The sequence below is a fragment of the Sturnira hondurensis genome, unplaced genomic scaffold, assembly GCF_014824575.4.
Source record: "Sturnira hondurensis isolate 20B ecotype Veracruz unplaced genomic scaffold, ASM1482457v3 Scaffold0014432, whole genome shotgun sequence".
NCBI classification, from domain to species: domain Eukaryota; kingdom Metazoa; phylum Chordata; class Mammalia; order Chiroptera; family Phyllostomidae; genus Sturnira; species Sturnira hondurensis.
The window spans coordinates 931521-947863 of NW_028087063.1; the positions used below are offsets into that span (position 1 = coordinate 931521).

Sequence of the window (16343 nt, forward strand, 5' to 3'; positions counted from 1 at the left end):
TCACTTAAAAGGCAAGGTTGAGGGTACAGGGAAACGTGGGCCTTAGTGTCCCTACACTAACTTATTTTCTCATGACTTTAGAGCAGTAACTCAAACTTTAGTGTGCCCCACATTCCCTATGGAACTTGTTTAAAATGTAGATTTATAGAATTTCTCCCCCAGAGATTGGGTTCATTTGGCCAGCTAGGGCTCAGAAACCTGCCGTTTAAACCAGTGCTGCTGTGATTCTGTTCACATGGATTCAGATCTGCACCTGAGGCGTGGAAGCACTGATCATGGACACAGTAGTCAGTTGGAGATGACACATCCTATCTAGCAGGTTAACCTGTTTCGCTATCAAATTCATATTCATTGTGTATAAGATATCCAGCAAACATTATTGATCCCTTTTTTCAAAAGAGTTATAAGCATGTAAAATATTTAACATAATGTAGCAAATATTCAAAGGGTGTGGATGAGACTTCTCCCTGAACGTATTACATAGAAAGTCTATTCTATATGCTATTGCTTGATTTTCTACTTTGAGTAAATTAATTATTTTTGTAAGTGAAATCTCAACATCCTATTATACTTTCTTGTGCCCTTAAAACCTTTCTCTACTTCACTTTAGAGCAACCGTCTAAACCTGAAATTGTTAGCAAAGCACCATTTCTTGAAACAGAGCAGCTAAAAAAGGTAAGCATTTTTTTTTGATTGGTTGCCTTTCCTTAGCCTACTATTACATGCCTTCACCCGACCTCAGACACCAGGACAAGTGAGATAAGCTTTGTCCCTCGTGCAGCTGGCGGTGTTGCAGGTGCCGGTCGGAAAGTCTGCCGGAGGGACCGTGGGGCGCAGGGGAAGGCGATGCCATTTCTGAAGGGAGCGGAGGGAAGTGAGAGTGAAGAGAGGCATATCTGTCTTGTTTGAATGAGCTGAACATTTAATGGAGTCATGAAAGATGACTAGATTTTACCAGAAATTTGAATGACTATGATGTGAAAGACAATGACATCTGGGGGAAACATTGAGTTATTTGCATTGACGGTCGGGACTTTGGGTGCTAAGGCAGTGGGCGAGAAAGTGAAGTGAGATAAATGCTGAAAGGCGGGGAGAGGCTGGATTGTGATAGGGCCTTATGTGTCAGGTAGGGGATGTGGACTTTATTCTACCGACAGGTTATTGGAAAGTTGAAGTAAAGGTGTGAGAAGACCAGATTTGAAAGATCACACCTTCAGGGGTTGGAAAGGAGGTTGTCGTGAAGGAGGGACAGATCTGGAGTTCCATATTTTGGCACATTAGTTGCCCAGTGATCCCATTTTCACTGGGTAAGACACTTCAGTTTTGTACTGTAGGAGGAGAAACCAAGTCTGGAATTTTTTTGCAGCAGATTAAACTTTCCCACATAACATTAGGTTATAAACACTACGTATTAAAGTTAAAACACATTTGAAGGAAAGGGGTGGGCACTGTAGATCGTGGTGAGCGTAGGGGCCATATTGTGTCTGGAAGGCCTGTAGTGTGAAGCTGGGGAGGCAGCCACACGGTGACGCTGTGAATGACTCCTGCACATGCAGGTCTGTGGACCGCGGCCACAGCCAGTGTTCTTGCGACTGTGTCATTCCGTTCATGTTAAAAATGACTGATGTCAAAATGAATTTGATAATGTTTTTACATGGATGGTTTTATTAGCAGGTGCGGTATCTGTGGTGTTTTTTAAATGAGCAAGACCATAATTTTAAGTGTAAAATGATGTTCTTATAAAAGAGAGCATTTACACAGTCCTTAGCTGGTACTTTGGAAATGAATGTGTGGGAAACCTTTGGACTGACCCTAAAATTCCCTGAGAATTTTGAGCTTCGGCATTGACAGTCACCGAGGAAACTGAGGTAGTAACATTCCCTCTTTATTTTGCAGTTGGGTGACTGCATTTCAAAAGATAGTTACCCTGAGGGCAACATCACCTGGTACCGGAGTGGACAGGGTCTGCAGCCCCTGGAAGGAGGTGGGTCTGAAGGAGGCCACGCACTCTGATGACCTGTTTTGACTTTCTCTTATCTCGGGATTTCTTAAACTATCCCGCATCTAAATGTGCTGCTGTCTTTTGATCTATGACTCTCTGCTTTGTTACTTTACATATCCATTAAATCATTAAGTGATTCGAAGAAAAAAACACCATTTTAGCCCTTGTGCAGAAGAATCAAGAGCAAAGAAAATTACTTCTGTATGTGACATGTTTTAGAAGTTAATTAAAGTGAATGGGAAATCAGATTCCAGGATTCTATTCTGTCCTTGTCTCTGATTCATGGTTTTGAAAAGATCCTGCCTCACTACATGTCACTTTTCCCTCCTGTTAAGTACATTGGGAAGGACAAAAAGGCACTGTGCCATTTCATTAAGAATTGTGGAATTGTGATTTTTCTGGCGAAAGATCCTGTCATTACTGTTCTCTATTTTCTTCAGCGGTGGTGATCATTTTTAAAAAGGAGGTGGACCCAGTAACTCAGCTGTATACCATGGCTTCATCGCTGGAGTACAAGGCAACCAAGGCTGACCTACAAATGCCATTCACCTGCTCTGTGACATATTACGGGCCATCAGGCCAGAAAACACTTTATTCTGAACAAGCAGTCTTCGATATCCACTGTAAGTAATTCGACATATAGTTATGCAGTTTTAACGCATTGGGAAAAATATTTAAATGCTTATCAGTCTTTTAAGTCTCAATACTAACGATTTTTGGATTCAACTTCCAATCCTCACCCCTACCTCACAGCAGCCCAATAATCTCTTCCTCATTGAAAGACCTGTAGAATGAAGGCTTACATGTCTTGTGATATCTTTCACTCTTTATTATCTATGAGCATTTTTCTGTATTCTGCTAGATGTTAAGCTCCTTAAAGACAAGATCTTTAACTTAGTCTTATCCCTTCTGTTGGTCCTCAGCCATGAACTTTATAGGAGTTCAAAATGCCACCTGGTTTTCCTGACAGATGAATAGAGGCTATGACTGATTGGTCTTCTAGATAAGTGATTTCCATTTCAATAAGAGATTTATTTTATTTATGAAATCAATTGCCTGAGTTAAATAGGATGTTGTATTCCAAGATGTTTTGGTTAACTTTCTTTCTTTTTTTAAAAAATATTTTATTTATTTATCTTTAGAGGGGAAGGGAAGGAGAGAAGGAGAGAAATATCAATGTATGGTTGCCTCTCATGTGTCCCCTGCTGGGAACTGGCCTGCAACCCAGACATGTTCCCTGACTGAGAATCGAACCGCGATCGTGTGGTTCGCAGGCCCGCACTCAATCCACTGAGCTACACCAGCCAGGGCGGTTAACTTTATTTCTTAGATTTGAAACATAATAGTAGACCACAAAGGAAACTTCTTGACCATCTGGTCCAACTCAGTTAGTTTGCTGGGCAGTAAAGTGAGGCCCAGAACCCTGTGGTAAATTAGCTGTAGAAACTGTGTTGGAACCCTCTTCTCCAATGCCCTGCTCTTCCCTGTGAGCTGGTGCCAAGGTAATCTAGTGATTAAGGGCAAACACGCTGGGGACCCTGTCCCAGCAGTGCCCATTACTGTGTGTTTCTGGAAGAGTAGTCTCAGTACTGTGGGTCTCACTTGTCTTATCTCAAAATGGGAAAAATATAGTATTAATACTTCACTTGCAGCGTCGTTGTGGAGATTAAGTGAAATCACAAATCTAAAATAGCACATTATATAACACATTGAATGTTCATTATTAATTACGATTGTCAGTGTTACAAGGTGATTATTACTAATTACTACATTAGGATATGGTAGTGATATCTTTTTTTGGAAAAAGAAAGAATTTGATTATTTTTAAGTACCTCAAAATTTGTAATACTGCCATATGTTGTAGAATAACCTTGACCTTCTGTATCTGTTCTGGAGGAAGGGCATAAATTCCACTTGAGCTCTCAAGAGAGTTTTACCCACCTACATTGCTATTTTGGTTCTATAAAGTGTGGAAGCTTGTGTAAGAACAATACTGAAATTCTACTTGCCCCCATAATTAAGGGTTGTTTTTTGCCTTTAACTTTGCAATCCATTTCAACCTGATTTAAAAACTAAAATTGAGAGGACTGCATCACGTACAGCTTATTGAAAATCATTTCTGCAAGTGAAGGAAGAGTTTTGTCTGTTCAAAAATACTCAATTGGAAATAAACTGTCTTGGTATAAGTGCAGGGGTGCAAGATAGGAAAGATGTGAAGATGAGTCATAAAGACTGGGAAATTGGCTTCAAAAAGAACAGAAATGTTTGCGAGTATCGGGCACAGGGACTTGGGCAGGGAGAAAAGTCCTTGGTCTTATTGAAGAAAATGATCTTCCTGTGATTGGCCGTGTGGGGTGCCTTTGGTGTGGTTTTTGAGAAGGCACAGTGTATGCAGTTCTTGGTGGCCTTCACAGTGAGGACACAGAAGTGTTTGAGACATAGTTCTGATAATTAGCTACTTCAGTAGAGAAATAAGACACTTGTATCAGAAGGAAATTGTCAGCGCAAGAGTGCCATCGGTCTGAGTGCCGCTGGAACTTGGTGAGCAGCCCTAGAAGCTTAGGTGCTCAGAGACAGTGAGTCCAAGTCTAGCATCAACATCGCCTGAAGAACTTGCCAGAGCACAGATTGCTGCCCCTGCCCGAGTTTCTCACCCACTGGCTGCTGGGAGGAGCCCGGCACTTTGCATTTGTAGCAAATTCCCTGGGGATTCTGTCGTTGCTGATCTGAGGACCCCACACAGAGAACCGCCACCCCAGGGGATGCCAGAGGGGAAAAGGAGGCAGCTCCAGGGGAGAAGGGCAGGACACACGGCCCCTTTGAGGAAAAGAAGTTTGATAAATTCATCTGGAGAAAGATGAACCAGTTCACTCCTTCTTCACCTATTCAGTCAGTAAAGAATTCTTAAGAGAATCCAGTTCTTTCATTGTGTTTATCTCATTTCTGCCTTCTGACACTGCCTAAGGTTATGACACCATTCTTCACCGCCTGCATTTTTGTGACCATTCTTTGACTAGTATTCCTCTTTTTCATTCATTCCAAACTGTCCTCCAAGCTGCTGTCAGAAGTATCTTCCTACAACACAATGCAGCTGTGTCATGGCTGCGATTAAAATCCTGTGACGACACTTCAGATCTCGGAGACTGCGCTCCACACCCCTGGCCGATATTTCTTGAGTTCCCTGCAGACACGGCCCTGCCCTGTCTCAACCTCCATGCCTTCACCACACTTACCATAGTCTGTCCTCTTTTCCAGATTCTTCCTGGAAAATACCGCTTACATGCCTAGCCATAGGCTGTTACTACCCCACCTTTATCATCTAACAGACACCTCCTTAGTCTTCAAAACCCAGATCCAGAGTCCGTTTCTGCTAGAAGCTTCTCAGTCTCATGCACCTGTGAGCCACCAGTGGTCACTATGCTCGCATCATGTGCAGTTTAACATGTATAGTCTTACATGTTAAGTGTGGGGTGATCAAAATTTGAAATTTCATTGAAGGCAGGGACTATGCTGCTTTCACCTTTATAACTCTAGCACTTAGTACCTGCAGAAAATAAATATTAGCTAATAAGTGAGTAAGTGATTGGACAGAAAGATAAAGGCAGAGAAGGGAGGAACAAAAATAGAGTAGACTCTTGTTCATTATGTGGCGGTAAGTTGAGCTGTGAGGTGGAACAGAGGTACTAGGTTAAGAAATATTTCTTGCACTCTGCCATGTTGGGAATACACGAGAGTTTTGAATGGTGTTGTGGCAGAGCACGGCTTAGACTGGTTTAGAGGAAGTATACAGGGGTGGGCAAAAGGAGGTTTACAATGGTTTGTATGGAAAATACAACAATTAATCAATAGTAATACAGAGTAGACTGCCTCATGTACTCACAACTGTAAGCCTACTTTGGCCCACCCCTGTGTATGAAGGAGTAGAAAAAAGAAAGGTTCAAGGTGAGAGACGGCATGAGGTCTGGTGGCAGCGGTTCCCATGAAGGTTAACTTGAGCCTGGACAGGGGAAGTGTTGGTGGAAGGAGAAGGGGGGGAATCACATGCCAAATATATTAAGTATTAGTCATTAACACTGGGTGATTGAGTGGATAAGGGGAGACAGAGGAGAAAGCCAGAGTAACTGGCAGAATGACAGAGAAAAATTCCAAGTCAGGGGCAAAGGGAGTGCAAGAGATCCCTCATTCTGTTGGAGACATGTTAGTGGACATCAAGAAAATTACTGTGAAAAATAAAATGTGTTACATTAACCTTCTGATCTCAGCTTAGTTCTCCAACTCTCTAATACCGAACAGAGCTCATGAAAAGGTGGACACAGAGGGGGCTGTTGAAGTGGAGAGGGAGGTCAGGCAGACCGTGATCCCTAGCTGTGGTGGCATCAGCCTTGATTGGGGATGTGCCACTGTGACGAGCAACCGGCCAAAACTAATCAGGGAAGGGCCATCTAAAAGTCTGAGGGGGGCTGAGAAGTGGAAGGTCAGTAGGAGACCAAAATCAAACTTAATTTACTTTCCAGCTTTACCAGGAACTGCTTGTCAGGAATCTACCTCAGGCAAATTGAGAAAAACTAGCAAGTGTATTAAACCCATTACTGTTCAGCCTCAGACCATTCTGGGCAAATATTTAGAGATGCCCAGGCATGAAGAAAAGGCAAAGAAGCATCGATAACAACACTTCTGTGTTTTCTCTGCACTTTAAGGACTGCAAGGGATAGAAAAAAGCCTCCAAATCTATCGCTTATTTGTCTCATTGTTAGCTAATAGCAAAATAAGTCTTCACTGATAATTTTTAGTGCTACCTGTTTAGAAATATAGACAAATTCCTCAGGGGTATTAAACCTTGTGAAAAGGTCCTCTAAAATTAACCTTCGCATTGTATGATTTTGACATTCATTTTTGTGTGTGTGTGTGTGTGTGTTATCCAGCTATAAAACAAGTGGATAAGATAGAAAATGGGGGATTTAGAACCGCCAACACCACCTGCTTTTATTTCGTATTTGCAAGGTACAATCCACAGTACTCAGCCTTAAGTTTATCGAGCATTCTACTGTCGAGCCTTCCTACAAAATACCCTTTGGCCCTATTTTCTCCATAAAATTGACTGAAATGAAATGAAAGTTGCATCTTGGCTTCACTGAGCAGAGCAGAATTACAGTGGACTTTCAGTCCCGTCGACTGCGTTAAGCATCTCCCTCAGTTCTCAGGATCCATCTTTGTAAAAGCAGATGTACTCTCCTGCTTGCCTCAAATCCCGCTGGTGTTATTTAGCTCATGTAGCTTTTTATTTAATATAAGGCATTATTATGTAATGTGAGTGCAGCAGTGCCTAATAGCTTTAGCTACTTTGCTAGCTGATCCAGTCTTTCCAAACTGTAAAATTCATATAATACAGTTAAATGTCCTTATAATGAAATCATATAGTGAGATTGTTCCTACTGGTCTTTTACCCATAAAATAATTATGGTCATTCCTACCTCAGGTAAAGACATTTTGCTAGGAAGAAATTGATTTTTATGTAACAGAGTTTCTTCGTAGTTTGCTCTAACCGAGATTAGTGCTTGATGTATGTAGCAAGCAGCTATTAACTTCAATCCTTCTATTAAAAGGTACGTGTAAGTCATTGCTATTACTAGCTTCTTGAGAAAATTATGTATAATTTGGTTATTTACACTGTGCGTGCCGAGTGATGTGGTACTTGATAAAAGTGGTTCACGTGTATCTGTGCCTCTTCAGACCCTACGGAGCAGGTGACCATACAAGTGCTGCCACCAAAAAGTGCCATCAAAGAAGGAGATGACATCACTCTGAAATGCTTGGGGAATGGAAACCCCCCGCCCCAGGAGTTTTTGTTTTACTTGCCGGTAAGTGCTGAGGGGTTGTTGCTCGAGCTAGACTGGTGTCATTTTGTCCTGTTGTTTGACAACTGGCCACTGTGGAGGATTGAATGTACTTGGACAGCTTAAGTGAGAAGGGATGTTTTTCTTGGGGACAAGGGACACCTGTAGAAGGTCCTTTGAAAGCTTTTCCAGCCTCTGCCAGGGGTCTTGACTTTTTTTTCTTGGTGTTAAGAGATTTCAAGGGATAAAAAAGGTAAAAAGTCTGACCACAACCTTTTTTAATTACATAATTAAAAACCATAATTACAAAACCTCAACATTTCTTTATCCAAGTAATGTATAAGGATCTGCTCTTTAGAAACATAACTGTAAACGGAAAATCGTGGCCGCAAATGCTGTGACGCAGATGCAAAATCTTCCTGCAGCACGTCCCGGAACACACCTGTGAACCTCTGGCGTGCGACAGTTCCGCTGCAGATTATATTTAGCTTCTCAGACTAAATCCAGGGGCTGTATCTTGCCATTGTACATGGTCTATCTGTATCGCAGCTGAAGGAAATGATATGTGTGGGGGATTATTTGGAACATTCCTCTAGGCTGTGTTCTAGATGTCATGGTGGAGTGTCTCCCACCAGGAGACAGCTCCTCTGAGGACACTTATCTGCTCTCCGGCAGCTCTTTCTGAGTTTCTCTTTGGTTTAACCTTTCGTGGAGAGAAGCATGTGTAGCTTATATGCATTTATTGCAAAGGTGTGTTCACAAATGTCATTAACTACATTACTTTGTCATGTTCAAGATTATCATCCATTACATTGCTCAGAAGACTAGTATAAGTAATTTCTCCTAGACTTCAATGTTGACAGATGACTTTGTTTCTTCTAACTGTTTTTGTCTCATGTGCAAATGAAGTTGTGAAAGTAGTTATGTTTCTACCTTGGCTGTCAGGGATCATAAAGTCAAATATTTGTTTTAGTTTTAGCAACAATATCCGGTACTTATCTGGTTTTGTTAACATATATTTCTGGTTCATCTATATTTTTATATTTTAGTTTGTTATTTTTTCCTCTCTTACTGTCTCCCTTTCTTTCTTCCTACTTTTCTTCTGTCCTACCTTTCTTTCTCTCCTTTTTATTTAGATAGATGGTGTGTTTTCTTTTAAGTTGCCTTGAATCTTCCTGTTAAATTATGCAAGGCATAAATATAAAAATAAAATATTGGAAATTTTAAAAAGACAAAACATAATCCATGCTATCAATAAAATAGATATCAATACAATGGAAATTTGCCTCTCAATATCAGTCATTTTTTCAGGAATCAGATAATACAAACTGTACTCTCATTTGTCCAGTCAAGAAATACATTTGCCTTTGTTTCTATTTGAGAAAATGTTATTGTCATCAAGAAATACAACTGTTCCTATTGTAGCCACCAAGAGTGACAAGCTTGTCATTTTGCCCCTATCTAAAGGGACAGCCCGAAGGAATAAGAAGCTCAAATAACTACACACTGACGGATGTGAGGCGCAATGCAACCGGAGAGTACAGATGCTCCCTGGTGGACAGGAGCATGATCGCTTCCACCGCCATCACCGTGCACTGTGAGTCACCCTGTGCTTCACATCAACTTCACTTCGGAGACCGCTCGCTAAGTGTCTAAGTTGGCTGTCTTGTCCCATACGTTGCAGCTGTGTTTTTCTCAAGTACTATGGTTTCATTTGGCTTCCCGAAGTGCAGAAAAGCAAGCCCAACTTTGTGCAGATTTGCGCTGCAATGTTGGAATGTTGCATGGGCCTGATAACTGCAACTTTGACAGGGGTGAATGTCTGTCTTTTTTAAAATACCTTCAGTCAGTGGCATTAAGAAATTTATAGATGGATATTAAAGAAATAAGTGATTTTATCTTTTAAGGGAGTATTTAGATGTGTGCATTTGGCACATAACAGTATTGACTAAGTGTCTTTTTAAAAATCACAGAATATTAACACCCAAACTCAAGCGACACAAAGTCAGTGTAGACTCAGCCTCTAAAAGTGGAGGTAGAGACCATGAAAAGCCATTCACTGGTTTCCTTAGTGAAAGATAGAAAATGTTTAGAAACAAAACTTCTTCAAAATCATCCTAACTTACCTTTTTTTTTAAAAAAAAAAAACCTTGTCACTTGCTTTTGATACTTCAAAAGTTATATCTTCTCTAACGTGATAGAAAAAGATATACATATAAAGCAGACACTTCACTCATGTTATTTATTTGGTAATTCCTGACAGTCTGTGCTATTATTGCTGTACTGATACAGTGTGGGAATTGGGAACTATTTTGAACTGCTCTCTGGTGAGAGCAGATTTCACAGAGTGCTTGGGGCAAATGCCAGTCTTGCCTGGAGATATAGAACCAGTTTTCTAATGTGTCTTTTGCACTCAACATCACCATCACATAAATAAGGTTTTCTCTAGCCATAAGCCACTACTATCCTATCCCATTGAGTAAGAGGGGTTTCTTTGTCTAAAATCAAAAGAGACTTTAGAAATTGTCCTGAGAAAACATTTCTAAATCTTTCACTCTACCCGTAATGCTTGGAAAACATGTAGAATAGGAGCTAAAACTCTGAGGGAGATACAAAGAGGGATATTAGGGAATAGTGCAACCAGATAGTTCCCTTTGAGTGTCTGATGTTGGAAATACACCCTGAGGAGGCCTAATAAAAACAACGGACTGTTGGGAAATATTCATTGCCAACCCACTTCTCTGTTCACTCCATATTTATGTTACATGGATCTGAGTATGTCTGCCCCCAGGAACTTTTTAAACAAAAAGGCAGTGACCTCTCAGGATAACAAAAACGCTGCTTTTCTTTGAGGACTAGTCAGTCATGGGACCATTCATCCAGCCTGTTCCATGAAAGACAAAGTGAGGGACTGTAACCAGCCTGCAGAATTGCCTACGTAATAACTCTGATACCACTGTTCATGAGACCATTGGGTCAGAAACCAATCACCCAGTGCCAAGAGATGGCACGTTAATGTTTAAGAGATGTTAGCTACTCTGGACTCTGCAAGGAGAGGGCCCTTATTTGTGTATCACTTGTAGATGAAGCAAGGAGGGATAGGTAACAGACTAATAAAGCAACAGACTTGGCTGCAGACACATAGCACCTCCATGATCAGCTGTGCTGAGAAAAAAAATTAAACAAAACACGTAACAGTGTGATTGGAGTTCAGGGCATTTAACTGGATTAAAATGCCTTTTAGTTTTGGCAGGTAAACTGTTCACATTAGGTTGTAAGTCCTGCATAGCTCCTTAAAAGCTAAAAAAAAAAAAGTATTGCAAGTAAATCAAGATTTTACTCTAAGTCACATGAAGTGAAAACATAGAAATCCTATTTTTGCCCATTTATCCTTGATTGCTTGTTTGTTTTCCAAAAACAAGGTTTATTTTCTTTCCGTTGATGCCTGAAGAGAGTGTCACCAGCGAAGCGTCAGCCCACACTGGCCCCTGTGCACAGAGCAGGCTCGCCTTGGGCCTCCAGCCGCAGCCCATGGTTGCTGATGAAGTACCTACTGCCCCTCGGGCAACTCATGTGTGTAGAGATTCTTCATCAGAACTTCCAATGCCCATCATCACTCTTTAAAATCTCTTATCACTGGCAAGTTAACTCTCCAGCAAAGAGAAACTTCTAACTCACCCTAAATAGAATTGTTTTCATTTTAACATAATTTATCAAAATCTTCTGAGGAAACTCCACTTGTCTGTGTGATAATGCCTATTTCAATACTAATGAGAAACCGAGACGGCATGCTTCTTCTCTTCTCCATCATTTGCGCAGTAACAGTTTCCGACAGCCTCCCATGTGGCAGACACTGCGGAAACAGCGACAAGTCGTCCCAACCTCATGGTACTAAAACAGCCTATCGAGAGAAGCAAGTATTGCAAAACGATGTTCAAACAATCAACAAATTGTAATCCAATCATGTAAAACCAAGGAGAAGCACATTGTACAATGGCAGATTCCCACTGCCACAGAATAAAGTCCCAACTGTGAGAATGGCAAGCCTGGTCCTTTCCAGCCTGGCCTCAATGAACTTGTCTTCCCTGCGTTGTAAGCTTTCATGCCAATTACTCACCACTGTGAAACCTGCCTAGCTCTCTCACCTCTTTGTGTTTGCTTACGTGCCAGAGGTTTTTCCCGTATCTCCACCTACCAAAGCTCTTCTCAAACACTGGGACCACAGACATACCTTCTCCCACACAAAACCTTTATTACTGCTTTAGAACCCAGTTTGGTTCTGGTCTCTATACTTCCATAAGTCTTTGCTTTTGCCTCTGTTTGGTGTCCTTCCCTTAGTTTTTCAACAAATATTTATCGAGTTCATAATTCACAGTACATTTGCTCCCTGGTACTGATTCCATGCTGCTGTATATTATAGTTGCGTAATTGAGTCCATATTACCTCTACCTCAAAAATTGTACTCACAAATTAGAAGCTCATTATTCATCTCTGTAGCTCCCATCAGTGTTTGGAACATAGTAGCTTTTCCATAAATATTTGTTATATCGAATTGGATTTTCTTCATATAGATTATACTATGACAGTAAGATTTTTATAGAAATTGCTTTCCACCTAGATTATACTTCCTCACATGTGTTATATATTCTATTTTTTAAAGACGATATTGCTAAAAGTGTACCTTACAACAGATATAATTTAAAATTTTAACTGCATGAAAAATAGAATAGAAGTTTTTAAAAATATTTAACTACCATAGCCAGTTCTCTCTGAGGACACTACATGAACTACCTCATGACTTTTCAATTTATCACCTGCTGGCTAAATATACTTGATGTTCCCATGGTATGCTTTATCCATTCTTTTTATAATATTTACCTAGTCATCATTGTTCTTTATTTTCTTCCAGAAGGGATTTAAGATTTTTTTTCTTAAGGTGATAGATCCCAGGGGAGTACTTATGTGCAGTGAAAGCATCAATCATATTAACTGTGAATAAATGCATAATCAATTAGATTGATCATTCACTTGTCTAGACTGGTCTCAAAGCTTGCTTGAAAAATGATGGATTATGCTACAGGTCAGTTATTTCAGTCACATAAATCAGTTCTGAAATTTCAAGTGGGAGTTTTTTCATTGTTTCTTCTCCAAAGTGTTCCCACCAACTTCCTTCCCTAAGGTTTGCATTATTAGCAGATTTTCTGCTTCACAGATTTGGATTTGTCCTTAAACCCCAGTGGGGAGGTGACCAAGCAGATTGGAGATGCCCTGCCCGTGTCCTGCACGATATCTGCTAGCAGGAACGCAACTGTGGTATGGATGAAAGTAAGTGATGTCCCCTGGTTAGTAGTCTGCTGATTGAACTGAGTCCTGCTCAGGCTCTTTTGCATTCTGTGCGATTTGAACAATATTTTTGTACATGCAGGCTCATACTCTTTTTCTCCATATATAATAATACAGATCATGTCATGATAAAATTTTAGAGGTACTCAACAATAGTATGGCATCTATGACTGATGCTCTGAATCTTAGTTTGGGGGCATTCATTATGTGTATATGCTAAGTAGTGATATTCATATGTATATATACTCAGACACACATACATACACATCTACATTTTCTAGGGCTTAACAATTTATGCTGTGTGTTAACCCACATTATTCTCACACGACAGTTACAACACTCCTGTGAAATATGCAGGGCACCTATTATTTCCTCACATTATGGATAAAGAGGCTGAGGTGACAAAGGTCAGAAAGGTTGTAAGTGACAAGAGTAGAAACTTGAGCTGTGTCCTGACTGAGTGTAAATACTGTGCTGAAACTAATCTTAAGTGTCTGAACGTAGGTTCTACTCAATTAGTAGCTCTTTGGAGAGACATATCTCTTTTGACCTTTGAGCCATATTAGAACACCTGGAACATCCTAAGAGCTTGGTCAGTACTTCTTAAGTGAGTGCTTCCATTTTCTTTTAATTGTCTGAAAAGTAGACCATTACCTGGACCCAATTATTGTTATATTTTTAGAGTGAGAAAATAGAGTTGGTAATTTGTGATTTGAGACAGAGTTGTCAGCAAAAGCAGCAGTTTTAACTGGGATCCCCTACTCAAATCCTTGGCTCGCATATCTAAACACAGTGCATTAATCTCCAAAACATGGCATGTAATGGGACCATTTAACCAGTGATATGTTGATGAAACATACACAAAACATTTGAAATAGAGGTTGTCAAGTATTTTCTTTATAAATAATTGTGGAGAAATGTATCGCTAGACTTTCTTCTTGATAAAAATAAAAATTCTTTAGTATTGCTCTTTGATCTCTTTAATGCAAGGTTCTTTTACTTGTTCTCTGACTCTTACTTTCTCATTGCACTTATTTTCACCCCAGTCATATCACGGATTCTCGTTCACTCAGATCATTAAAGTGTTACTCCATACACTGCATGTATAACATACTCTGTTTATAATAGTTGATGGTCAGAGGGCCGGACGAGTCCCAGGCAGCTAGACTACTCAGTAACATTATGAGCACTCATAGTGTATTTTACTACAGAACTAAAGGAGCTAGTGTACTTGGCCGAACTCGTTTCTCTGTCACCTGCAGTCATTGTTNTCTTACTTTCTCATTGCACTTATTTTCACCCCAGTCATATCACGGATTCTCGTTCACTCAGATCATTAAAGTGTTACTCCATACACTGCATGTATAACATACTCTGTTTATAATAGTTGATGGTCGAGTCCCAGGCAGCTAGACTACTCAGTAACATTATGAGCACTCATAGTGTATTTTACTACAGAACTAAAGGAGCTAGTGTACTTGGCTGAACTCGTTTCTCTGTCACCTGCAGTCATTGTTGTCAACTGGATACCTAATGTCAATCTTGTCTGGCCATTCATTAGTGGATGGGAGAGGAAAAAAGTCCATAGTAGACAAAGGCCACATAATCTTAACAGTGGGTTTCATTGCCTGCTTATGAGCATTTCAATTTCTGGTAAAGTGGCATCTTTCTCTATATATCAAGCAACATTATAAAATTAAATATTGTATTTTTTGTTCATGTTCATTGAAATTAGGATAGTAACCTGTTATTAAGGGTTTCTTTTTTTAATAATTTTTTAAATATAATTCTTGTTCAAGTACAGCTTTCTGTCTTATATTCCCAACCCTGCCCACCCTATTAAGGGTTTCTTAAGAAACATTTTGTCATAACTGGCATGACTCCACTAAGGAGTCCCTGTTTGGTAACTGTACCCTATAAAATAACTTCAGGCCTCTATACCCATCATTGACTGCATAGCACAAGTCTTCAATGCCTGTCATTCCCAGTTCATCTACATTTATTTCAAGGATAGTTACTATGAATCAAGGATTTTCCTTAGTGTAATAAGCACATTATATTGTTTATATAAAGTCCTCATAACAATTCGATACAGTTATTACCTGGTTTTAAAATAAGGAAACTGTGTCTCAGAAAGTTATGAACTTGCTCCAGACTACAAATTCCATAAACAGAAGAATCGGAAATAACGTCCAGTTCTAGAACTACAAAAGAAAAAGGAAATCTGGTTTCGAAGGCTTCTGAAGTTAAGAAAAAGAAGCTTGCATTTTCGTTAGACCCAGAAGAATAATTTTAGGCTTAATTATTATCTAATAAATACATCGAGAGTTTCTGTTGTGCCATGGGAAGTAATTAACTTTTTATTTAATCAGGATAACACCAGGCTTAAATCCAGCCCATCATTTTCTAGTCTCCAGTATCAGGATGCTGGGAACTATGTCTGTGAAACTGCCCTACAGGAGGTGGAAGGACTAAAGAAAAGGGAATCACTGACTCTCATTGTAGAAGGTAATAAAATTCTTGAACATCCATTCAAATGTTTCTTTGAGAAGTTGCGGTCTGGGTACTTCTATGAGCTTAGTTCAATATCTTATTTTAATTTTAATAATACTTTAGGAAAACCTCAAATCAAAATGACAAAGAAAACGGATCCCAGTGGACTGTCTAAAACAGTAATCTGCCATGTGGAAGGATTTCCCAAGCCAGCGATACAGTGGACAATTACTGGTAGCGGAAGTGTCATAAACCAAGCAAGTATTTGTCTTCTTGTTATATGCTGCACTTGGTCCAATGTGGGGTTTTATTTAGACACCTTAGCTGTGGGCTAGCTTGTTACCAATGGGAAGTTTGCAGCATGTTCTCAGAGGAAGCTTTGCTAAATTCTTAATTTTCCCAAAGAGATAAGAACATGGCTCAAAGAGAAATTTTAAATGCCAGAGCCATGGAGAATGAAAGAATCGCAATGTGGTCAGTATCTGTTTTTAAAAGAATGTAAATTGGGTGCTGTTCCGTGGTCATTAATTTTTGAAACTTGTGTGATTAAAACATTAAGGTATGCACTTTTCTGCATCATAAACTTACACATCTGAGTATAAGTGGCCTTCATTACTTTGCTTACTTACTACGCACATTAAAGGATATTTCTTCTTAAAACTGGGCCCTGG

General features: G+C 39.9%; 1 protein-coding gene across 2 annotated transcripts in view; it reads left to right on the forward strand.

Moving 5' to 3' along the window:
* ALCAM (activated leukocyte cell adhesion molecule) overlaps positions 1-16343 on the forward strand; it is a 209992-nt gene that overhangs the window by 161150 nt on the left and 32499 nt on the right. For both annotated transcript variants that reach the window (XM_037063332.1, XM_037063331.1), the window contains exons 4-11: positions 611-675; positions 1897-1984; positions 2443-2625; positions 7733-7860; positions 9304-9433; positions 13049-13161; positions 15552-15687; positions 15796-15929. In XM_037063332.1, coding sequence (XP_036919227.1) covers positions 611-675; positions 1897-1984; positions 2443-2625; positions 7733-7860; positions 9304-9433; positions 13049-13161; positions 15552-15687; positions 15796-15929 — 977 coding nt within the window. The remainder of the gene's footprint in view (positions 1-610; positions 676-1896; positions 1985-2442; positions 2626-7732; positions 7861-9303; positions 9434-13048; positions 13162-15551; positions 15688-15795; positions 15930-16343) is intronic.